At 39.9% G+C, this 25,286-nt stretch overlaps 1 protein-coding gene across 1 annotated transcript; it reads right to left on the bottom strand.

Moving 5' to 3' along the window:
• Positions 1–2,696: 2,696 nt before the first annotated feature.
• LOC139563680 (protein TUNAR-like) lies at positions 2,697–24,872 on the bottom strand. Its single transcript, XM_071382535.1, has 2 exons — positions 24,043–24,872; positions 2,697–5,975 (listed from the first exon to the last, which is right to left on the bottom strand). Exons 1-2 carry the CDS (start codon positions 24,115–24,117, stop codon positions 5,790–5,792), a joined length of 261 nt encoding a protein of 86 aa, XP_071238636.1. The 5' UTR covers positions 24,118–24,872; the 3' UTR covers positions 2,697–5,789.
• Between the last annotated feature and the right edge of the window lie 414 nt (positions 24,873–25,286).

The raw sequence follows: 25,286 nt of genomic DNA, 5'->3' as shown, positions 1-25,286 counted from the left end.
TGTGGCTGGAGCTGAACGCGCCCGGGAGGGTGTACTGTCACGTATGCTCTCTTTCCGGCGCTCTAGGTCATCATGCTCCCGCGCCTCAGCCGAATTGACAGCTTCCTGCACCTTAAGAAGAGGTGATCGGTCCGCTCCTGATACCTAAATAGGTAAAGACCTTATAGAGTTTAATTTAGGAGATGGTAACTCTCTAAATAACTTATTCTGTAGTGCCCCAAATCCTAATTAGTTCATTGTTACATGATTAACTTGGGTAACAATTAAACATAGTTAGTGGATTAAATAAATAACAGTCATCAGATTAATGAAAATAAAGTCACTACAGAGGAGACTGCGTGAATCAGGCCTTCATGGTCGAATTGCTGCAAAAAAAACACTACTAAAGGACACCAATAAGAAGAAGAGACTTGCTTTGGCTAAGAAACACTAGCAATGGACATTAGACTGGTGGAAATCCTTTGGTCTGATGAGTCCAATTTTGAGATTTTTGGTTCCAAATGCTGTGTCTTTGTGAGACACAGAGTTGGTGAACGTATGATCTCCACATTTGTGGTTCCCACCGTGAAGCATGGAGGAGGAGGTGTGATGGGTGCTTTGCTGGTGACACTTTGATTTATTTTTTATTCAAGGCACACTTAAACAGCATGGCTACCATAGCATTCTGCAGCGATACGCCATCCCATCTGGTTTGCGCTTAGTGGACTATCATTACGTTTTCAACAGGACAATGACCCAAAACACACCTCCAGGCTGTGTAAGGGCTATTTGACCAAGAAGAAGAGTGATGGAGTGCTGCATCAGATGACCTGACCTCCACAACCACCCGACCTCAACCCAATTGAGATGGTTTGGGATGAGTTGGACCGCAGAGTGAAGGAAAAGCAGCCAACAAGTGCTCAGCATATCTGGGAACTCCTTCAAGACTGTTGGAAAAGCATTCCAGCTGACTATCTCATGAAGCTGGTTGAGAGAATGCCAAGAGTGTGCAAAGCTGTCATCAAGGCAAAGGGTGGCTACTTTGAAGAATCTAAAACATAAAATATATTTTGATTTGTTGAAAACTTTTTTGGTTACGACATGATTCCATATTTCATTTGAGGGACAGAGTACACGCTGATGCTGTCCATAGTGTAATATTTCTTGTTGAAGTATGGATCCTGAATTTGTATATGCCTGCAGTGTTATGTAGTGTTTACAATTTGGCAAAGGCAAATGTGTATACTATGCAATATTCCTGGAATATTTTGGAAAGAATAACTCAAATGTGTTAACATTTTGTCCTCTTTTCACTGTTGGAAGAATCCATTTTTTGAAGCAGCTCTAAAATTTGGGTTGAACTTTTAGTGAATATAAGATGGCAATAGAATTTGATAAATATAACTGTTGTGCATACTGTATCTTGTTGTGATGTTTATTTGTTGAATACATTATCCAACCTAACATTTAAAGCCCCTATGCAGTCTTTGTAAAAAATTGATCTCCACTGTATGTCTAATAAATCACTGTCTGTTTTTTTAGAAAAATAACAAAATATATATTTTATCATTTATTTCCCTGAGCCTCCGTTGGTCCTTGAAATTCTCAGTCTTGTTGTGTGGGTGTTATGAAGACAACTCTGAAAATATTTACATACACAGCCCTGATTGTCTGATAAGGTGGTCTAGAGCCCACACCCTTACTGACCCAGATCAACAGTCATTGGTCTATTATAATCAGATCACATTGTGACATCATGATGTGGGTCAACAGCTTTTACACAAAAGGGCATGATCATAATTTTCACAATATCAGAGTGTTATTTCGACCTCATAGTGTGAAAAAAACAACATAATCACGTTTTAGCTGCACTGCCGCTTTAAACATCCATAGTAAAACATAAAAATGCTCAGTACTTGGACAATGAGTTTGACTGAATCTGAATCATCTCTCTTTTGTACGTTGCAGTCTTCCACCCATTGTTCAGGAAGCATCTCCCAGCTTCAAAGGGAAATGAACTGCGGCTGTTGGCTGCTGTATCCAGGTGAAACCATAGCTGAAAGCTTGGTTGAATTTAAGCAGCTGTGCATCTTCAAACAACATTGTTTACTTGGTTTGCTGCCAAATCCAATATATTCAAATAATGTGTTAAACTGTTTTTCTTTTCTTTCTTTTTTCCAGAACAGGATTATCCCAGTCTGTATCGAATTCCAGTGTATTCCCAATAGAGGGAGAAATTATTTTGGCACATATATGACCTAAATGATTCATACAATGAGTAGACAAAATAAAAAATAAATTTGTTTTGGTCTCTTTGTCCACCATGCTTTGTGTTCTTTTCTTTTTTTCTGTCTTTCAGTTTGATTTGGAATTTGGACAGAGAAGTCTGTCTCGTTGTGTGAAACGCTGTCAGCTCTAAATTCAATTTTCTCTCTCACTTGAAATAAGCGTATTTATCTCTGCCTGACTGTCAGTAGGGAATAAGTTATTTCTTCAGAGCTCTCTGTTGAGAGTGATTGTGAGTGCCTTTCACTTTCAGTTGTAAATCATTTCCCAAACATCACTAAACGATCTCTCAACTTCAAACAATGTCAGAAACTCCAGATATTCTTTAGAAAGATGAGTCTTTTAAAAAAGACATACAGTACCACTTATGAAAGATTCCAAATGTAAGTCTGACTGAATATATTTTTATACCTTAGGCCATGATCCTTGAAGATAATCAAAGGAAACACTGTGTGTCATTTATTTAATTATGTTTAACAAAACGGCACGCAAAAAAACTCTGCATCTTAGACATGAAAAAAAAGGAAGATAAGATCTGAGAATGTTTGGGAATTTTCCAGTATTGAAAGTACTTCTTCCAATATTACCCATTAAACTATGTGTAATGGGCTTTGCAGGACAGTTTCCCAGACGCAGATTGAGACTCATCCTGGACTAACACGCACGTTACTGTGTACATTGAGCAGCTTCAATAAATAGTACCCGCAAAACACCAGTCTCAATGTCAACAATGAAGAAGCCACTCCGGGATGCGGGCCTTCTAGGCAGAGTTCCTCTCTCCAGTGTCTGTGTTCTTTTGCCCGTCTTAATCTTTTATTTTTATTGGCCAGTCTGAGATATGGCTTTTTCTTTGCAACTCTGCCTAGAAGGCCAGCATCCCGGAGTCACCTCTTCACTGTTGACGTTGGGACTGGTGTTTTGCGGGTGCTATTTAATCAAGCTGCCAGTTGAGGACTTGTGAGGCTTCCGTTTCTCAAACTAGACACTCTAATGTACATGTCTTTTTGCTCAGTTGTTCACCGGGGCCTCCCACTCCTCTTTTTATTCTGATTAGAGACAGTTTGCGCTATTCTGTGAAGGGAGTAGTACACAGTGTTGTACAAGATCTTCAGTGTTTTGGCAATTTCTCACATGGAATAGCCATCATTTCTCAGAACAAGAATAGAATGACGAGTTTCGGAGGAAAGTTCTTTGTTTCTGGCCATTTTGAGCCTGTAATCGAACTCACAAATGCTGATGCTCCAGATACTCAACTAGTCTAAAGAAGGCCAGTTTAATTGCTTCTTTAAATCAGCACAACAGTTTTCCACTGTGCTGACATAATTGCAAAAAGCTTTTGTAAAGATCAATTAGCCTTTTAAAATGATAAACTTGGATTAGCTAACACAACGTGCCATTGGAACACAGGAGTGATGGTTGCTGATAATGGGCCTCTGTACGCCTATGTAGATATTCCATTAAAAATCAGGGGTTTCCAGCTTCAATAGTAATTTATAACATTAACAATGTCTACACCGTATTTCTGATCAATTTTATGTTATTTTAATGTACAAAAAAGTTGCCTTTCTTTAAAAAATAAGGACATTTCTAATTGACCCCAAACTTTTGAATGGTGGTGTACATTCTCAACACTGTCCATGTACTTACTCCACCACTGTTCCCATTCAAGTCTGCCAATTCTGGAGTAAATGGAATAGGAACACGTCACCTTTGGGACTAATTCTGAACATTTAATAATTGCTCCTAATGGAAATCAAGAGTAGATATAAAGATGATGGAGGGTATCATAATACATTGAGCAAGGACTATCTGTAATTAGTTACCAGCGTTCTAGAGATGTTGTACTGTAGATAGCCATTAGGGCAGGTTAAACAGCCATGAAGCACTTTCACAGACTTTGCTCTGTGTAGTGTCTTGCCGATAGATCCCCTTGTATGTTGTCCTCTTCTGCTTTGAGATCTGAACGATGGGATTGAGATACTGAACTTGAATTTAGGCACTTTCTTAAATTCACAAGAGGTTGTAGGCTGCAGCATACACACTTTACACACATTTGCCCATACATTCATACATACTGTGAATAGTCATTTCTAAATTGTGCTTTTAAATTCACTGTACATATAATCTCAAGAAAACACAATCAATATGCAGAAGTTTACCTTTGATTACTTACTTGACACAGTCCTGAAGGAGGGGACAACACAAAACGTAGTCTATTCAATCGAAGCGCAGAAGCTCAGTAAAAGCTTTATACATTTAGATAAAGTGATTGATTACACTGTAATAATATTATTTCCCATATCACCATTTGAAATGCAAATTTTGACACTCTCTCATGTCTTATGAAGATCACCTGTTTGTGATGATATTTGATGCTATGCCGTACTTCACCAAATACCTACCTACCTCCAGAAAGCAAAACTTAACATAATTTAATTCACTTGGTTTCTTGATACTCATGAAAAAATGCATCTCAACAACACTAACAAGAACTCTTACAAATGGAACATTTCCTCCTCATTTTGCTACTGCCAAAATAGAGATATTTCCAAAACTGGTTGTCTCCTTTTCTATCACTGTACTTACAGTAAACAAATTATGTAAAGTAACATGGTTCAAAATATTTTTTCCTGAAAATAGAAATCAGAACACCACAATAAATAGCATAAACTCAGATTGACTTACACATTGCTACTGCCTACCCACTAAACACACTCAGTTCAAAGTATTTTTCTGTAAAAACTTTTTTTTTTACAATATGATAGTACTCGTGTAAAAACAGTTTTGGCTAAATGATCCGTTTAGTCATACTGTAAATACCTTTTCGGTCATTGCAATCTGAGATCCTTGGGACGTCCCTACCTCGTTGAAGTTGAAATGTAAAATGGTCAAGTGTTAAGGTTAGGGTTAGGTAAGGGTTATGATTAAGGTAAGTGTAAGGGTAGGGGTTAAGGTTAGGGTTAGGGTTTAAGGTATGGACGTACAAAGAATTCCGGATCGCACTAACAATGCCTTTTCTCCAGAATGTCATCTGTCCATTCTCTGGGTATGCTGTATCATCCCTTTTAATATCACAATGTTTATCAGGCTTTTTCAAAAGACTGCTGCAGTGCTTTAAGCTCCTTTTACACCAGATTGCAGTCTCTTTACTTTCTCTTCGGCTTGGCACCCGTGAAAGAAAGCTGGATCTTGAGAGCGTAGCTCGTGCTAGCCTCATGCATATTTACAGGTTAAAAGGTCAAAGTAGCATCAGAGAGTAGGTATGATACTGACACCACCGGACAAAGGCCCCATAAGAACGGGCCAGTCTCCCATAGACATAGTTTCAGCGCCGCTCTATGACGCTGCTGTAGGTTACATTTAATGCGGTAATCACACAGCCTTAGATCCCTTTGATAGTTGGGAAAGTCGATCGACGACACAGTGCCATCTTGGCACAGTCTCAACTCCCAGCCAAACAACATGGCTGCATCCAGTAGGCCCAATAGGCCTGTTCAATGCAAAATAGTTGATTTTTATCACAGTCACAGAGTGGTGTAGATGTAGACAAAGATGATGACTACCATGTTGAGAATGGTGCCGATGATCCCAAGCATGGCCAGAATGGACTCCTCTGTACCTTCCTTGTCTTGAATTCCTCTTTCTTCATCACAGATGGCAGTGTTTACCATTTTTCCAGGAAAGGTCTGCAGTTTCCCTTTCAGACCAGTCTGGAAAGAATAGACACACAAAATAAATCTATGTATGAATCAACTGTTCTGCTTGTATAATGAGAAACAGTCGTAACAAACGATAAGGAATATAAACAAATAAATCAAACAGACTTTTGTAAAGGCAAGAGTTGAAAATGAATTAATAGCTTCATGGGCTTTACATTGTTCAACAGCTTTGAAACAATTTGTGTTTCGTATGATGCATGTACCATAGCTGATTGTCTGCTTCACAGTGTGAAGAGGTGGGTGAAAACATGTCATATAGAGTTAGCAATGATCACTGCACTCTAGTCACTGTGTTATCAGACATTTGTTGAATTACCTGATTTTGATGTAGGAGATTGTGTCTTCCTTATTACTCAATACAGTTTGTCAATTTGAAATATTGGGAAAATAAAACATAATGTACTGTATGCTGAGTTGTCTTATTTTCATGACAAAATGTGCTAGGCAAGCTCTGATAGATAGACACAGACCCTGCAACAACAACCCCCCCTCTCTCTCACACACACAGAAATGCAAGCATACACACACACACGCGCACATACACACACAAACTGTAGGGATGTAGGGTCACACCAGTGGTGGAAAAAGTACCCAATTGTCATACTTGAGTAAAAGTAAAGATACCTTAATAGAAAATTACTCAAGTAAAAGTGAAAGTCACCCAGTAAAATACTACTTGAGTAAAAGTCTAAAAGTGTTTGGTTATAAATATACTTAAGTATCAAATGTAAATATAATTGCTAAAATATACTTCTTGTCAATAGGGGGGCGCTATTTCCACTTTGGAAAAAATCGTGCCCAATTTAAACGGCCTCGTACTCTATTCTAGATCGTACAATATGCATATTATTATTACTATTGGATAGAAAACACTCTCAAGTTTCTAAAACCGTTTGAATTATATCTGTGAGTAGAACAGAACTCATTTTGCAGCAAACTTCCTGACAGGAAGTGAAAAATCTGAAATCGAGGCTCTGTTCCAGGGCCTTCCTATTCAATTGCATGAAATCTATGGATATACATGCACTTCATACGCCTTCCACTAGATGTCAACAGGCAGTGGGAGGTGGAATGGGGTGTCTAGCTTGATCTGAGGTCGAACAAGAGCTCTTGGAATGACGTGACCACAATTTCCTTTGTCTACCAAGGCGCGGGAAGGACATCAGCATTGGCTTCTGAAAAGCGTTCGGTATAGACGGTGGATGTCTCCGGCTCTGATTTTATTTGATAGATGTGATAAAAACATCATAAAGTAGTTTTTTTCAACCGAGTTGTATCAGTTTATTGAACGTTTATTGTGAGTTTTGGAATTTTCCTTTCTTTGCGTCAGGAGAATTTGGGCATGTTCGCACCACATGGCTAGCTAATGTTGCTAATTCGACAGGAGAAGAGGACATTCTAAAACCAAACAACGATTTATTCTGGACAAAGGACTCCTTGTACAAGATTCTGATGGGAGCTCAGCAAAAGTAAGAACCATTTATGATGTTATTTCGTATTTCTGTGGAAAATGTTTAGTCCTATTTTCCTTCCTTTTTGCGGGCGCTGTCTCGCTATAACGTAAGCTGTTTGTTATGGTAAAGTTATTTTAAAAAATCTAACACGGCGATTGCATTTAGAACTAGTGTATCTTTCATTTGCTGTCCAACATGTATTTTTTAGTAAAGTTTATGATGAGTTCTTTGATTAGATTAGGTGACTGTCCAAAATATCTCCGGAGAATTTTATGCATTTTGGCTACGTATTCACAATGTAAAACTATGATTTATACCTCAAATATGCACATTTTCGAACAAAACATAGATTTATTGTATAACATGTTATAAGACTGTCATCTGATGAAGTTGTTTCTTGGTTAGTGACTAATTATATCTCTATTTGGTCGGTTTTGTGATAGCTACCTATGCGGTAAAAAAATTGTGAAAATATGCGGTTGAGTCTTTTGCTATTGTGGTTAGCTAATAAAAATACATAGTGTTTTCGCTGTAAAACATTTTAAAAATCGGAAATGATGACTGGATTCACAAGATGTTTATCTTTCATTTGTTGTATTGGGCTTGTGATTTCATGAAAATTATGTTATATGATATCCCTGTGGCGTTAGGCTAGGCTATGCTAGTCAGCTTCTTTGATGGGGGGGATCCCGGATCCGGGTTTGTGACTCGTTAGAGGTTATGTATAAAAGTAAAATAATAAATAATTTCAAATTCCTTATATAAAGCAAACAAGATGCCATAATTTTATTTGTATTTTATTTCATCTACAGATAGCCAGGGACATGCTCCAACACTCAGAAATAATTTACAAACAAAGCATGTGCTTAGTGAGTCTGCCAGATCAGGGGCAGTAGGGATGACCAGGGATGTTCTCTTGATAAGTGCGTGAATTAGGAAATGTTCCTGTCCTGCTAAGAATTAGAAATGTAACGAGTACTTTTGTATGGAAAATGTATGGAGTAAAAAGTACATAATTTGTTTTTAGAAATGTAGTGAAGTAAAAGTAAAAGTTGTCAAAAATATAAATAGTAAAGTAAAGTACAGATACCCCAAAAAACAACTCAAGTTGTACCTTCAAGTTTTTTTTACCTAAGTACTTTACACCACTGGGTCACACACACCACAGTTGCTTCTGAATGTTGCATTCCTTTTCTTCAAGCTTTTACAGAATAATCTTTATTTAAGTGCATGGAAAAGATTTTTAATCAAAAATATATTAATTTCCATCGTGCACTGAATAAAATATAGTAATCTGCTGTAAATGGGTTTTACGACTGGAAAAATATGTAGTCAAATACTATTCCACACTGTTGATTTTTCAATCATCTGCCTCATGTCCAGCATTTATACATTGATATTACCTAACTGTAGGTATTTAATGTCAAGTATCTAGCTGTATTTTATTGGAAAGATCACACTAGTACGTTAGATGAGGAAAATGTGTTACTCATTCATAGGTTCTTTTATCCAACTTTCTTAGATTTCTTAATGACATATTCTCATTCCAGTTGTGTGACTCACTGAAGTAAGGGGATGAAGGGGAGGAAAGAAGCATTGCTCAGTGGATTGCCCAAGATGATTGACCTGACACACTAGTTGCCTTCCGCCATAGTGGAAAACACTGTCAAGGAGCAGCTAAGAGACCATCTTGATTGACACACTGGTCATCGTGCGAATGGCTCATGGGATGAAATCACTCTCCACGCTTGCACTTATAGCTCTATATAGCTTATGGTTTATGAGGGGTACATTAGCTGGGTCTGTGGTGCATGTTGTCGGCCCACAGGAGGAGCAGCCTGGGCAGGTTGGCATCTGGACACGACCCAGAGGACCAAAGCTAGCTCCTCTAACGGGTCAGTGGTTTTCATGTGTACACTTGTAACTGTAAAATCATGAAAACTCATATACATAAAAAATAGAAAGACCACCTGCTTCAAGCCTTGGTTGGTGTGTCGTATAGTTTTGACCTGGAGATGGTGTCTTGAATGTGAAACTGGTGTTATATTGATAATAACCTCAAAAGTATAATTCAAATGGAAAGATGAGTCCCATGGAGAACAGCTAGTGTAACTCATTGTAAGTTCGAACCCATTAGTTGGCCTACAGTATCATCCCTTTCTTTGGCTCACATTATCAATAATTAAAACTAAATCTAATTAATTGAAGGATAGGTTAATGACAGGACAAATATATTTTCCTTTCAGTTCTCTGGGAGACAGTTTTCCAGTGAGATTTTGTGAAAACACACCACAGTCTTAAGGACTGTCCACACCAAGGGCAATAACTATAACTGTTCAAGTGAACTCACTGAACAATAACTACAAAATGATTGGAGAATGATAACGAGAGTTATCATTTGGATCACTTTCAGAGTGTTTTTTTCCCTGTCCCTCCGACAATTAAACACTGACAACCAATCAAAAATGCGTTATTTTGAAGCGTTCTTGTTTCTTAGTGTGCGAGGCTGGCCATTCGGCAATCTCATAAACATTCTATCATTAATAAGCTCGAGGAGATCAAAGGATGTTATCCTGATTTGATAACCCTCACATCTATCATCCAATCACAAAGTTTATGCAAATTAGACTGATAGGAAAACATTTGAGTTAATTCATGAATTTGATTGGAAGCATTCTAACATTGGGAATTCTGATGTAATACATTTTAATATAATATATATAAACAATGGACGTGGGGAGAACAGAGTATTCCCTTTTATTGCATTGTTACCACCAGCCAATTGTGATCACATCACACCAGAGAAGCCCTTGCCATTCAAACTTCTCTGCCAGTTCATTGTGAACGCCCTTGCCGAAAATCAGGCTTCTGGCAAACAGTATTGGTAAATCTTTGGCCAACTCCATGGAGTTGCATTATTTTCCAGGGAATGCATAGAGCCCCAAGCTGATTATCCCTTTAATACCATTGATATAATTTAACACATTTAACACTTGCCGGTAGAAATGTGTTCATTATCCACTGAAGTAGCTAGCAAGTTTACTAGCTACAGTAGTTGTTGTGGTAAGCAAACAAACAGACTAGCTAGTTTAGCTAACCAAATCATCCGTCCAAGCTTGTTATTATGAAAATCAAAATCAACAATACGAATAATAATGTTTTCTTTTTGCTTTAAAAAGCAGCTCAAACAAAGCATGTAAGAATGAACTATAGCCATTGAATTCTACCGTGCCGATATACTGTGCGTTATAGGGAATTATACAACGGGTGGGTCAAATCCTAAATTCTGATTGGTTAAAACCGTATTCCAGCCGGTGTCTATTCCACAAGTTACAACTGGCTAAATCTATGACGTTAAAATGCCAATTTACTCTGTTCCATCTGACTGCGCAATCCACAATCAGCCCAGTCAGGCAATTTATAAACTTGATCTCCACTTTAATAAGCATCTAGACATTATCTCACATGCATTTTAGACTAAGATTTTGTTTTCAACAGCGGAGATTTTTTTTCAATATTCAAATTCGATCTATGATCTAATGAACGTGTTGGGAGTTGGGACTAAACAGACAGGCTGTCACGATCGTGTGGAAGAGATTCGGACCAAAACGCAGCATGAGGAAAATAAGCCATCTTCTTTTAATAAATGAACGAAGATGAACATGAAACGAAAACACTATACAAACAAACAAAAAACAACAAATGATCGTGAAGCTAAATAACGCAAGTGCACAGACAAGCAACAAACGTTAAACAAGACAACTACCCACAAAAGCCTACTGCCTATGGCTACCTTAAATATGGCTCCCAATCAGAGACAAATGAATGACAGCTGTCTCTGATTGAGACCCAATCTAGGCAGCCATAGACATAACTAGACAACCTAACAAACTCTATCCTATACACATACAACACCCATAGACTAACCAAAACACACACAACATACAATGCCCACCCCAACTCACGCCCTGACCAACTAAACAATAATCAAAATAACATAAAAATAGGTCAGGAACGTGACACAGGCAGGCAGCGTTTCTCAGCCATTTGAAATCATGAATCAGTTGGTATATCAGCTGGTATATATGGATATATACAAAGAAATGTCAGTTGAAAAAAAGTATAACGAAAACGAAGTGCAGCTAGTTTGCAGTCTTTCCAGCTTCAGTTTGAAGTTACACAATCACTTTACAGTTTACAGTCTAACCAGACACCTAGGTATTTGTAGTTGTCCACATATTCTAGGTCAGAACCGTCCTGAGTAGTGATGCTAGACAGGCAGGAGGGTGCGGGCAGCAATCGGTTGAAGAGCATGCACTTAGTTTTACTAGCATTTAAAAGCAGTTGGAGACCACGGAAGGAGTGTTGTATGGCGTTGAAGCTCGTTTGAAGGTTTGTTAGCACATTGTCCAAAGAAGGGCCAGATGTATTCAGAATGGTGTCGTCTGCATAGAGGTGGATCAGAGAATCACCAGCAGCAAGAGCGACATCATTGATATATACAGAGAAAAGAGTCGTCCCGAGAATTGAACCCTGTGGCACCCCCATAGAGACTGCCAGAGGTCCGGACAACAGGCCCTCCGATTTGACACACTGAACTTTATCTGAGAAGTAGTTGGTGAACCAGGCGAGGCAGTCATTTGAGAAGCCAAGGCTATTGAGTCTGCCGATAAGAATGCAGTGATTGACAGAGTCGAAAGACTTGGCCAGGTCGTTGAAGACGGCTGCACAGTACTGTCTTTTATCGATGGCGGTTATGATATCGTTTAGGACCTTGAGCGTGGCTGACGTGCACCCATGACCAGCTCTGAAACCAGAATGCAGGTACAGTGGGATTTGAAATGGTCGGTTTGTTAACTTGGCTTTCGAAGATTTTAGAAAGGCAGGGCAGGATGGATATAGGTCTATAACAGTGTGGGTCTAGAGTGTCTCCCCCTTTGAAGAGGGGGATGACCGCGGCAGCTTTCCAATCTTTGGGGATCTCAGAAGATTCGAAAGAGGTTGAATAGGCCAGTAATAGGCCTGGATGCTCTACAGTGAAATAAGACAATAATCACTAACCAAAACAGCAATAGACAAGGCATATTGACATTAGGGAGAGGCATGTGTAACCGAGTGATCATAGGGTCCAGTGAGTAGCTAGGCGAGCTGGAGACACGGCCATTCAGACAGCTAGCGGGCCGGGGCTAGCAGATGGGCCTTCGGGGGACGTCGCAACGGAAGAGCCAGTTGAAACCCCCTCGGAGGGTTACGTCGGCAGACCAGTCGTGATGGATCGGCGGGGCTCCGTGTCAGCAGTGATAGGGTCCAGGCTAATTGGCAAAATAGATATTGTAGCTCAAAAATTGGCTGATGGACCTCTTCAGCTAGCCTGGAGATGAGAATAGCTTGAGGATAGCTCCAGGCTAACTGGTGCTTGCTTCGGGACAGAAACGTTAGCCAGGAGTAGCCACTCGGATAGCAGCAGGCTTGCTGCAATGATCCAGTGTAAAGGTTCAGAGCTTGCGGTGGAATCCGGAGATGTGGTAGAGAAAATCCAGTCCAATATGCTCTGGGTTGATATCGCGCTGTGCAAACTGGCAAAAATTGACCGGGCTGAGGCTGGCTGATGTCCGAGTTAACGGTGATGACCGCTAGCAGTGGCTAACTGAGTACTAGCTAGTAACTAGTTAGCTGGCTAGCCTCTGATGGGGGTTCCAGTTCTAAAGTGTAAAACATAGCAGATCCGTACCACATTGGGTGAGGCGGGTTGCAGGAGAGTATGTTCAGTCCGTAGATGGAAATTGAGATTTAAAAATATATACAAAATATATACAAAATATATACAAAATATATACGAAGAAAAATATATATACATGGGACGGGATGGGACAAGACAAACAGACGTCCTACTGCTACGCCATCTTGGAATCTAGAGTGACCAACTCGATGTTGACTAATTAATTTCTTTTTAAACCTTTATTTAACTAAGCAAGTCAGTTAAGAACAAATTCTTATTTGCAATGACGGCCTACACCGGCCAAACCTGGACAATGCTGGGCCAACTGTGTGACGGCCTATGGGACCCCCAATCACAGCCAGTTGAAGATACAGCCTGGATTTGAACCAGGGTGTCTGTAGTGATGGCTCTAACACTGAGATGCTGTGCCTTAGACCGCTGCGCCACTCGGGAGCCCAATCAATAAATACTTCACCAATTACGAATTTCTGAAGCATGTTTTATGCAGCAAATGTCACTTGGTTAAGAATAAGCAAAATCAATTAAGTCAATTCTATGGACAGCAGGTGAAATCCAACTTGAAGTCAACAATGGGCTGTGATTGCTCCTCTTGTGGAGTGCTATAAACAGGGCTTCCCTCAAACAGAATGGCACTCATGGTGTAGCATGCTGCTGGATGGGCCCTAATGCCAATACGATGGGCCCTAATGCCAATACGCCTACTCGCTGCTGATACAAACTGCACTTGGGAGAGAGAGAGAGATATGAAGGCCCTGCCAAAACTAGGAACAGAGAAACAGCTTTACCACAGAGTGCAGTGCAGTTGCTCCTCTCAAACAAACGCTCTGGAGTCCATCCAGACAAACCTCCACTGCGCTGGCTGGCCGGTCCAGTACTCACGCTTTACAACAGGAAAGGTGTGTTGCAATCAGTGTCATTTGGACTATACAATACACTCTACTCTACTCAATGGTCGCATAGGTACTTTATGTCATGTTCACTTTGTTTTACACCTATTAGGCGTTCTTTGTGGGGTACTTTGAACACTTAAGTAGTCACTTTTGTAAGCTTATAGTAAGAAAACTACACCAAACTACAGATTCCTGGTCATACTAAGCACAATTAATTGCTGAGGACCTCCAAACTATATATACTTGTGTAATACTTGTGACTCGAGCATTGTACTGCTGAGCGATTAACTGAAATTGTGGATATTTATGACTGACATTGGTTCAATTATTTGAATCCCATTTTGTTAATTTTTTCTTCTTCTGTGAGCTCGATGCCAGTTTCTCTAGAGATCAATTAGAACAAACCCGAACTATGCGATGGAGTTGCAGTTTCCAAAAGGTCAATAATTCTACATAATTCAGTGCAGAAAACATGGAAATTGACTACAATGACCATAATCCATTGCGCGCTTTATCTTTCTGTTTGACGCAGACACGGACATGGAGAGCAGTTGCTTCTCGAAGTACCTCTACCTAAAAATACATTATCTAAGTGATGGACATTTGGTATTCAGCAGTCATAAAAGTATGCCTTACTTTGAAGAACTAATACAATAGTGATTTTGTCAGACAGCATAGGCATCAGCTCTATATGGATGAGATGATGACTTGGAATGAAATAATAAAGTCAACAAATAAAACAAATAAACACAACAGCTGAAATATTTTATGAAAGTAATGTGAATAAATTATAGTTAAAAAGTCATAAGCAGTAATGGGCAGTCACCACCATCATGGCTCTTGTATTCATTGTTTTGTTCTGTGTTGTTACAGCATTCAACCCACATAATGCATAGCGCATTTAATGTATGGAAAAATATATATAATCGAACCGAAACCAAACCGACCTCAAAAAGCACTAATTGCTCAGCAGTAGTGCATTAAAAACTATGTGCATAACATTAACTCTACTTCATCACCCTCCCGCATCCGGGATCCTCCTCATCAGAAAAGCTGACTAGCATAGCCTAGCCTAACGGGACAGGGATATCATATAATATAATTTTCATGAAATCACAAGTCCAATACAGCAAATGAAAGATAAACATCTTGTGAATCCAGCCATCATTTCCGATTTTTTAAATGTTTTACAGCGAAAACACAATATGTATTTCTATTAGCTAACCACAATAGCCAAACACACAACCGCATATTTTCACCATGTTTCCACCGCATAGGTAGCGTTCACAAAACCGACAAAATAGAGATAAAATTAATCACTAACCTTGAACAACTTCATCAGATGACAGTCTTATAACATGTTATACAATACATTTATGTTTTGTTCGAAAATGTGCATATTTGAGGTATAAATCATAGTTTTACATTGCAGCCACCATCAAAAATAGCACCAAAGCAGCCAGAATAATTACAGAGAGCAACGTGAAATACATAAATACTCATCATAACACATTTATGAAAAATACATGGTGTACAGCAAATGAAAGATAAACATCTTGTGAATCCAGCCAATATTTCAGATTTTTTAAGTGTTTTACAGCGAAAACACAATATAGAATTATATTAGCTTACCACAATAGCCAAAAACACAAAGGCATTTATTCACCGCAAAGGTAGCTTTCGCAAAAACCAGCAATAGATATAAAATGTATCACTAACCTTTGGACAACTTCATCAGATGACAGTCTTATAACATCATGTTATACAAAACATTTATGTTTTGTTCGGAAATGTGCATATTTAGAGCTGCAAATCGTGGTTATACATTGTGAATACGTAGCACCAATTCCCCAGAATGTCCGGAGATATTTTGGACACTCACCTAATCTGACCAAAGAACTCATCATAAACTTTACATTAAAATACTTGTTGTATGGCAAATGAAAGATACACTGGTTCTTAATGCAACCGCTGTGTTAGATTTTTAAAAATAACTTTACCACAACATACAGCTTGGGTTATTGTGAGACAGCGCTCACCAACACGGCGGAGAATAGGCATCAACATATTACACAGAAATACGAAATAACATCATAAATGTTTTCTTACTTTTGCTGAGCTTCCATCAGAATGTTGTACAAGGAGTCCTATTTCCAGAATAAATCGTTGTTTGGTTTTAGAATGTCCATTTCTTCTGTCGAATTAGCAACCTTGGCTAGCATTGTGGCGCGAACATTCCCATCATCTCTTGGCGCAAAGAACGGAGAATTCCAAAAGTCCCATTAAACGTTGAATAAACTGATAAAACTCGGTTGAAAAAACCTACTTTATGATGTTTTTCTCATATGTATCAAATAAAATCAGAGCCGGAGATATTCGCCGTGTATACCGAACGCTTTTCAGAAGACAATGTCGAGGTCCCCCGCGCGCCGTCGGAGACAAAGAAAATACCGGACCTGTCACTCCAAAAGCTCTTATTCGGCCTCAGATCAAGCTAGACACCCCATTCAACCTTCCACTGCCTGTTGACATCTAGTGGAAGGCGTATGAAGTGCATACATATCGATAAATAAAAGCCAGTTGAATAGGCAGGCCCTGAAACAGAGCCTCGTTTTCAGATTTTTCACTTCCTATATGGAAGTTTGCTGCCAAATGAGTTCTGTTTTACTCAAAGATATAATTCAAACCGTTTTAGAAACTTCAGAGTGTTTTCTATCCAATAGTAATAATAATATGCATATTGTATGATCTAGAACAGAGTACGAGGCCGTTTAATTTGGGCACGATTTTTTCCAAAGTGAAAACAGCGCCCCCCTATTGACAAGAAGTTTTAAGGAAAGACTAAAAGGAATATTTCAAATGTAGTCCATGATTACTTCTCAGACAGAGTTCAGTGTGTCAGATCGGAGGGCCTGTTGTCCGGACCTCTGGCAGTCTCTATGGGGGTGCCACAGGGTTCAATTCTTGGGCCGACTCTTTTCTCTGTATACATCAATGATGTCGCTCTTGCTGCTGGTGATTCTCTGATCCACCTCTACGCAGACGACACCATTCTGTATACTTCTGGACCTTCTTTGGACACGGTGTTAACAAACCTCCAGACGAGCTTCAATGCCATACAACACTCCGTCCGTGGTCTCCAACTGCTCTTAAATGCAAGTAAAACTAAATGCATGCTCTTCAACCGATTGTTGCCCACATCCGCCCGCCCGTCTAGCATCACTACTCTGGACGGTTCTGACTTAGAATATTTGGACAACTACAAATACCTAGGTGTCTGGTTAGACGGTAAACTCTCCTTCCAGACTCACATTAAGCATCTCCAATCCAAAATTAAATCTAGAATCAGCTTCCTATTTCGCAACAAAGCATCCTTCACTCATGCTGCCAAACATACCCTCATAAAACTGATTATCCTACCGATCCTTGACTTCGGCAATGTCATTCACAAAATAGCCTCCAACACTCTACTCAACAAATTGGATGCAGTCTACCACAGTGCCATCCGTTTGTCACCAAAGCCCCATATACTACCCACCACTGCGACCTGTATGCTCTCGTTGGCTGGCCCTCGCTTCATATTCATCGCCAAACCCACTGGCTCCAGGTCTTCTTTAAGTCTTTGCTAGGTAAAGCCCCGCCTTATCTCAGCTCACTGGTCACCATAGCAGCACCCACCCATAGCACGCGTTCCAGCAGGTATATTTCACTGGTCATCCCCAAAGCCAACTCCTCGTTTTGGCCGCCTTTCCTTCCAGTCCTCTGATGCCAATGACTGGAACGAATTGCAAAAATCACTGAAGCTGGAGTCTCATATCTCCCTCACTAACTTTAAGCATCAGCTGTCAGAGCAGCTTATCGATCATTGCACCTGTACACAGCCCATCTCTAAATAGCCCATCCAACTACCTCATCCCCATATTGTTATTTATTTTTTGCTCCTTTGCACCCCAGTATCTCTACTTGGACATTCATCTTCTGCACATCTGTCATACCAGTGTTTAATTGCTAAATTGTAATTATTTCGCCACTATGGCCTATTTATTGCCTTACTTCCCTAATCTTACTATATTTGCACACACTGTATATACAGTGAGGGAAAAAAGTATTTGATCCCCTGCTGATTTTGTACGTTTGCCCACTGACAAAGAAATTATCAGTCTATAATTTTAATGGTAGGTTTATTTGAACAGTGAGAGACAGAATAACAACAAAAATATCCAGAAAAATGCATCTCAAAAATGTTATAAATTGATTTGCATTTTAATGAGGGAAATAAGTATTTGACCCCTTCTCAATCAAAAAGATTTCTGGCTCCCAGGTGTCTTTCATACAGGTAACGAACGGAGATTAGGAGCACACTCTTAAAGGGAGTGCTCCTAATCTCAGTTTCTTACCTGTATAAAAGATACCTGTCCACAGAAGCAATCAATCAATCAGATTCCAAACTCTCCACCATGGCCAAGACCAAAGAGCTCTCCAAGGATGTCAGGGACAAGATTGTAGACCTACACAAGGCTGGAATGGGCTACAAGACCATCGCCAAGCAGCTTGGTGAGAAGGTGACAACAGTTTCTGTGATTATTCGCAAATGGAAGAAACACAAAAGACCTGTCAATCTCCCTCAGCCTGGGGCTCCATGCAAGATCTCACCTCGTGGAGTTGCAATGATCATGAGAACGGTGAGGAATCAGCCCAGAACTACACAGGAGGATCTTGTCAATGATCTCAAGGCAGCTGGGACCATAGTCATCAAGAAAACAATTGGTAACACACTATGCCGTGAAGGACTGAAATCCTGCAGCGCCCGCAAGGTCCCCCTGCTCAAGAAAGCACATATACATGCCCGTCTGAAGTTTGCCAATGAACATCTGAATGATTCAGAGGACAACTGGGTGAACGTGTTGTGGTCAGATGAGACCAAAATGGAGTTCTTTGGCATCAACCCAACTTGCCGTGTTTGGAGGAGGAGGAATGCTGCCTATGACCCCAAGAAACCATCCCCACCGTCAAACATGGAGGTGGAAACATTATGCTTTGGGGGTGTTTTTCTGCTGAAGGGACAGGACAACTTCACCGCATCAAAGGGACGATGGACGGGGCCACGTACCGTCAAATCTTGGGTGAAAACCTCCTTCCCTCAGCCAGGGTATTGAAAATGGGTCGTGGATGGGTATTCCAGCATGACAATGACCCAAAACACACGGCCAAGGCAACAAAGGAGTGGCTCAAGAAGAAGCACATTAAGGTCCTGGAGTGGCCTAGCCAGTATCCAGACCTTAATCCCATAGAAAATCTGTGGAGGGAGCTGAAGGTTCGAGTTGCCAAACGTCAGCCTCGAAACCTTAATGACTTGAAGAAGATCTGCAAAGAGGAGTGGGACAAAATCCCTCCTGAGATGTGTGCAAACCTGGTGGCCAACTACAAGAAACGTCTGACCTCTGTGATTGCCAACAAGGGTTTTGCCACCAAGTACTAAGTCATGTTTTGCAGAGGGGTCAAATACTTATTTCCCTCATTAAAATGCAAATCAATTCATAACATTTTTGACATGCGTTTTTCTGGATTTTTTTGTTGATATTCTGTCTCTCACTGTTCAAATAAACCTACCATTAAAATTATAGACTGATCATTTCTTTGTCAGTGGGCAAACGTACAAAATCAGCAGGGGATCAAATACTTTTTTCCCTCACTGTAGTCTTTTCTAAAAGAACGAGCAATGGCGAGATCAAATGTGTTTGGAAGTGTTGGGACTAAATATGAATATTTTGCAGTAACTTATGCTGTATTTGACAAAGGACTGTGACAGTTCCTGAAAGAAAAGAATAATGGCAAATTGTTGTGGACCTATCAGCAGAATGTTTGAATTCAACAATGTTTTTCTTAGACTTTTCACCCAACCTAAATATGCTCTACTTCCTGTGAATTCTGAAACATTGTCTAGGCTAGTTCCAAAAAAATCACATTCAGCAAAACTTGAAATACATAACCTATCTATTTACTTGACAAATAAGCCCAGTTAAATTATTAGATGCACATGGTAATTTGTTATACGGCTACTTCAGGAACCAACCAATCACTGCCAGAAAAGGTGAGGAATTTATTCTGCAATGGTTGTGAAAATAAAATAAATGGGAAATACATTCCTATGTCTAATTACTTTAGATTCCAAAACAAAACACATAGATTTTTGCTCTTCTCACTAATGGCAAAAGGCTGCATCTTATTATTATAATTTCAGTTTTTTCTTATGAGTAAGTGTGTCATCATATCCCCCATTTGCACAAAACACTTAGGCCTATACTTGCATGTTTGCAATAGAATACTTCAACCACTAGAAAATGTGACTACGCATGGTCTAAAGCAGGGCTCTCAAACCCTGTTCCTGGAGAGCTACTATTCTGTAGGTTTTCATTTCAACCCTGTTCCTGGAGAGCTACTATTCTGTAGGTTTTCATTCCAACCCTGTTCCTGGAGAGCTACTATTCTGTAGGTTTTCATTCCAACCCTGTTCCTGGAGAGCTACTGTCCTGTAGGTTTTCAGTCCAACCCTCTTCCTGGAGAGCTACTATTCTGTAGGTTTTCATTCCAACCCTCTTCCTGGAGAGCTACTATTCTGTAGGTTTTCATTCCAACCCTCTTCCTGGAGAGCTACTATTCTGTATGTTTTCATTCCAACCCTCTTCCCGGAGAGCTACTATTCTGTAGGTTTTCATTCCAACCCTGTTCCTGGAGAGCTACTATTCTGTAAGTTTTCATTCCAACCCTGTTCCTGGAGAGCTACTATTCTGTAGGTTTTCATTCCAACCCTAATCTAGCTCACCTTATTCTAATAATGAGCTGATTTATAAGATGAATCAGTGTAATTAAAACTGGGGTTGGAGTGGAAGACCTACAGGAGGGTAGCTCTCCAGGAACAGGGTTGGAGAGCCATGACGTTTGAATGGAAGTAAGGACATTCTCATGCCAAGTTCAGTTTTTATAAATGCCAACTTTTGTTGGAAAACTGGCGCAAGCATGTTTTAGAGTATATTTTTTACACGCAACGTTTTTAAATAAGGACCCTGGTTCCTGTGTTTTAGAACAAAAGCTGGAAGTGTGGCCCAAAAAAAAGAGCATCACCATGGAAACAAGGAAACGTTCATACCTGGAACAACACATCCAGGCTCTCCAGCTACACCTAGTCGGGTTCAGCGTCTGCAGATCAGTGAAGAGTAAAACCTTTTGCCACTTGAATAATTCTGAGCATGTCAAATATTCCCAGATGGTAACTGGGTCTGACAGGCAGAGTTGCTTTTGGCACTGTTTTAAAATGGAATTAAAACAAACAACAACCCCCCACTCATTCAGAGTGTACTGTACAGCACCCTGCAAAAGTATTTAGACCCCTTGGACCTTTGGATTTCTTCACATTTTGTTGTGTTACAAAGTGGGATTAAAGTGGATTTGATTTTCTTTTTATATTTTGCAATCTACACAAAATACTCTGTCAAAGTGGATAACTAAAATATTGTCGCTGCATAAGTATTCCGTCCCTTTGTTTAGGCAATCCTAAATTAGTTCAGGAGAAACATTTGGAATCATAAATAATAGAATCATAAAGAAGGGGAGTGATTGGTAGATGGATAACAATAACAAATCAGACATTTAATATCTCTTTAAGCATGGTCAAGTTAATAATTATGCTGTGGATTATGTATTTAACCACCCAGACACATCAAAGATACAGCCATCCTTCTGAACTGAGCTGCAGGACAGGAATTAAACTGCCCAGGAACGTTGCCATGAGGCCATTTTAGAAACAGCTACAGAGTTCAATGGTTGTGATTGGAGGAAACAGAGGATGGATCAGCAACATTGTAGTAACTCCACAATAATAACCTAAATGACAGGGTGAAAAGAAGAATACAAATATACAGAATAGCAATATTCCAAAACATGCATCTTGTATGTAACAACACACCAAAGGAATACACATTTTGGCCTAAATTCAAAGCCTTCTGAAAACCCAACAAGACACATAACTGAGTAATATCCTCCTTATTTTCAAGCATGGTGGTGGCTGCATCATGGTATGGGTATGCTTGACATCGGCAAATACGGGGGAGTTTTTCAGGATAAAAATAAATGGGATGAACTCAGCACAGGAAAGAAATCGAGGAAAACCTGCTTCAGTCTCCTTTACACAAGGAATCTCCTTCTTCAGTCTCCTTTACCTTCCAGCAGGACAATAACCTACAACAAGGCCAAATCTACACTGGAGTTGCTTACCAAGAAGACAGTGAAGAGGCCAAGTTACAGTTTTGACTTAAAGCTGCTTGAAAAGCTATGGCAAGACTGGAAAATTGCTGTCTAGCTATGATCCCCAACATCTTGACAGAGCTTGAAGAATTTTGAAAAATCATAATGGGCAAATATTCTACAATCCAGGTGTACACAAAGCTCTTATACACTGATTGTACAAAACATTAAGGACAAAACAGCCTCAATTCTTCGAGGCATCGACTCTACAAGGTGTTGAAAGCGTTCCACAGGGATGCTAGCCCATGTTGACTCCAATGCTTCCCACAGATGGGTCAAGTTGGCTGGATGTCCTTTGTGTGGTGGACCATTCTTGATACAAACTGGAAACTGTTGAGTGTGAAAAACCCAGCAGCGTTACAGTTCTTGACACAAACCGGTGCGCCTGGCTCCTACTACCATACCACGTTCAAAGGCATTTACATATTTTGTCTTGCCCATTCACCCTCTGAATGGCACACATACACAATCCATGTCTCAATTGTCTCAATGCTTAAAAATCCTTCTTTAACCTGTCTCCTCCCCTTCATCTCCACTGATTAAGTGGATTTAACAGGTGACATCAATAAGGGATCATACAGTAGCTTTCACCTGGATTCACCTGGTCAGTATATGTCATGGAAAGTGCAGGAGTCCCTAATGTTTTGTACACTCAGTGTAGATTTACCCAAGACTCAAAGCTGTAATCGATGCCAAAGGTGTTTTCAAAATGAAATGTATCCAAGGAGCTGAATACTAATGCAACAACTATATTTTTGTTGTTTATTTTGTATAATTTTTTTTTTTTTTTAACTTCCACTTTGACATTAGAGTATTTTGTGTAGATTGTTGACAAAACATTACAATTAAATAAATGTTAATCCCACTTTGTAACACAATAAAATGTGAAGAAATCCAATGGAGCTGAATCGTTTTGCAAGGCACACACACACACACACACACACACACACATTAAGCACATGCACACAAATTCACAGTTGCACAACCCCGCACACACGCTTTCACTAAATGAAGTACATTTCATCTTTTGATGAGATTTTCTTGATTTACTCATTATGGTTGAATGCCCAGTTATTAAGACTCTTTTTTTCTTCTTTTACAGAGCCACATCACACATATTGATCTTGACCCAATTTTATATTACCTCTTCTAATTGAAATCTAGTGACAAAGAAAAATGAAGAGCTTGTAATACATTGTCTTCTGCATCTAGCACTGCACCAATATCCCAATATCCTCAAGATAAATGTGTAGTTCAATATCCGATTTAGCTGAAAATGTCATTTTACAGTGGAGTTGCAATCATGAAACACTATTAAACAGTTTTTTTGTACAGGAGACAGAAGAGGAAATGTATTTATATGAATCTCAAATCTAAGCTTTGTTCTTTTCCGCTAGACATGACTAAGTTAACACCTTACACAAAAAAATGTATACCCTATTATTTTTCAACATTTTCCTCTAGACAAAAATAGATATTATTAAGAACATTTAAAAATAATAACTAATAATTTGCCTAGTTGAACTGCAAAAAGACAAAACAACCATGATAAAAAATCTAGGTTATAATAATACGTCTATTTAACCCTGTTGTTGTCAACAAGCAGATACAAGATACAAGTTTGACATATGGTAACCCCAGCTGACTGCATGCTAACCAGGGTGATGACTTACCTTGCAGAGCATCAGGCGGAACATAGCATTGAACATACTGGAGGGATTTTTCGCGTTTCCGTAGTGCACAGACATCCCTGGCAACTACGGGAAAAGTCGTCTCCTTTCATACTTTGGCAGTGGGGGGGCACGGGATCTGAGGGAGAGTGCTGGCTCAGCTTCCAGGCAGTCCAATTCGAGGGATTCTTTCATCAGATGTCGTACCCCGCGGCAGTTGAGCGTTCCCTCCCAGAGTTGCATCTCACTAGTGACCAAGTTCGCGCTGTCGTCAGTTTCTCCTCCTCAGCCTTGACGAGCCGGAGCTGGAACAGTACTGCTCTCCTCTACACTCCTCTTCTGATGGGGAGATGATGTCAGGTTGAAGAGGGGAGTCAGATGATGAGCAGATGAGGAGATGGTTTCATGTGTACAATTCAATCTCCCCTCTTTTTGCTTTGCAAACCCCTGTTGATTCCACCAAAGACTTTATTCTTCTTTCTCATATCAGAGTACCTTACACGCCAACCCTAAAATACATACTATACCATACAGTCTCCTTTTTAAAATACTAACTCATACTGTCAAACTTTGGCTCATGCGGCTTAGCAAATTCGAAACAGTTTCAGCTCGCTTTTCAATTTTAAGGTAAAAAGAAATATTCAAACAAGCAACAACTTCAACTGATTTCAGACAGTGGATTTCTTTCTGTAAATTGTTAGCAACCTAACCACCCTTTTCTTGTTACTCTGCTCTAGTGGCTGTGTTTCCCTTGCTGTCTACTGAACAGTATGTGCGCTGGATGCCTATAAGAGCAGGGGCTGTGAGCGAGGGATTCAGTCTTCTACCCATGCTGACGCTGTCATAGCAGTTGCCACGCTCCAGAGAGAAGAGGCTTCCCCTGCTCCTTCTACCGCGCATATTAATGCAGCCTGGATTGCCTAGCAACCAGCTCAGTGGAGCCAATGAATGCCTGATGACAAGAAGCGTTTGTGACAGGGGCCAGAATGAGAGGTGAGGGTTTCCTCCACAGTCTTCCCTGTTGTTTTTGAGGGGAGTGAGTGTGTGCTTACGGCATGCATGTGTGCGTGTACTCTTGCATGTGTGTGTGCTTACGTACATGCATGTGTGTGTTGGTGTGCATAATTTACATACTCTGGGATCAGCTGTCAGTCTGACCAAAGCAGGAGCATACATGTGCATGTGTGTGTGTGTGTGTGTGTGTGTGTGTGTGTGTGTGTGTGTGTGCATATGTTTGTGTGTGTGTG

This window comes from Salvelinus alpinus, chromosome 34, assembly GCF_045679555.1.
Source record: "Salvelinus alpinus chromosome 34, SLU_Salpinus.1, whole genome shotgun sequence".
Classification (NCBI taxonomy): domain Eukaryota; kingdom Metazoa; phylum Chordata; class Actinopteri; order Salmoniformes; family Salmonidae; genus Salvelinus; species Salvelinus alpinus.
This window is presented reverse-complemented; position numbering and strand designations above follow the sequence as displayed.

Bases quoted from the DNA above. Each gene is read 5' to 3' on its own strand.
- LOC139563680 (XM_071382535.1), bottom strand. From the start codon at position 24,117: ATGTCTGTGCACTACGGAAACGCGAAAAATCCCTCCAGTATGTTCAAT. The intron at 5,976-24,042 runs GTAAGTCATCAC...TATTCTTTCCAG, and splicing joins TCCGCCTGATGCTCTGCAAG to ACTGGTCTGAAAGGGAAACT.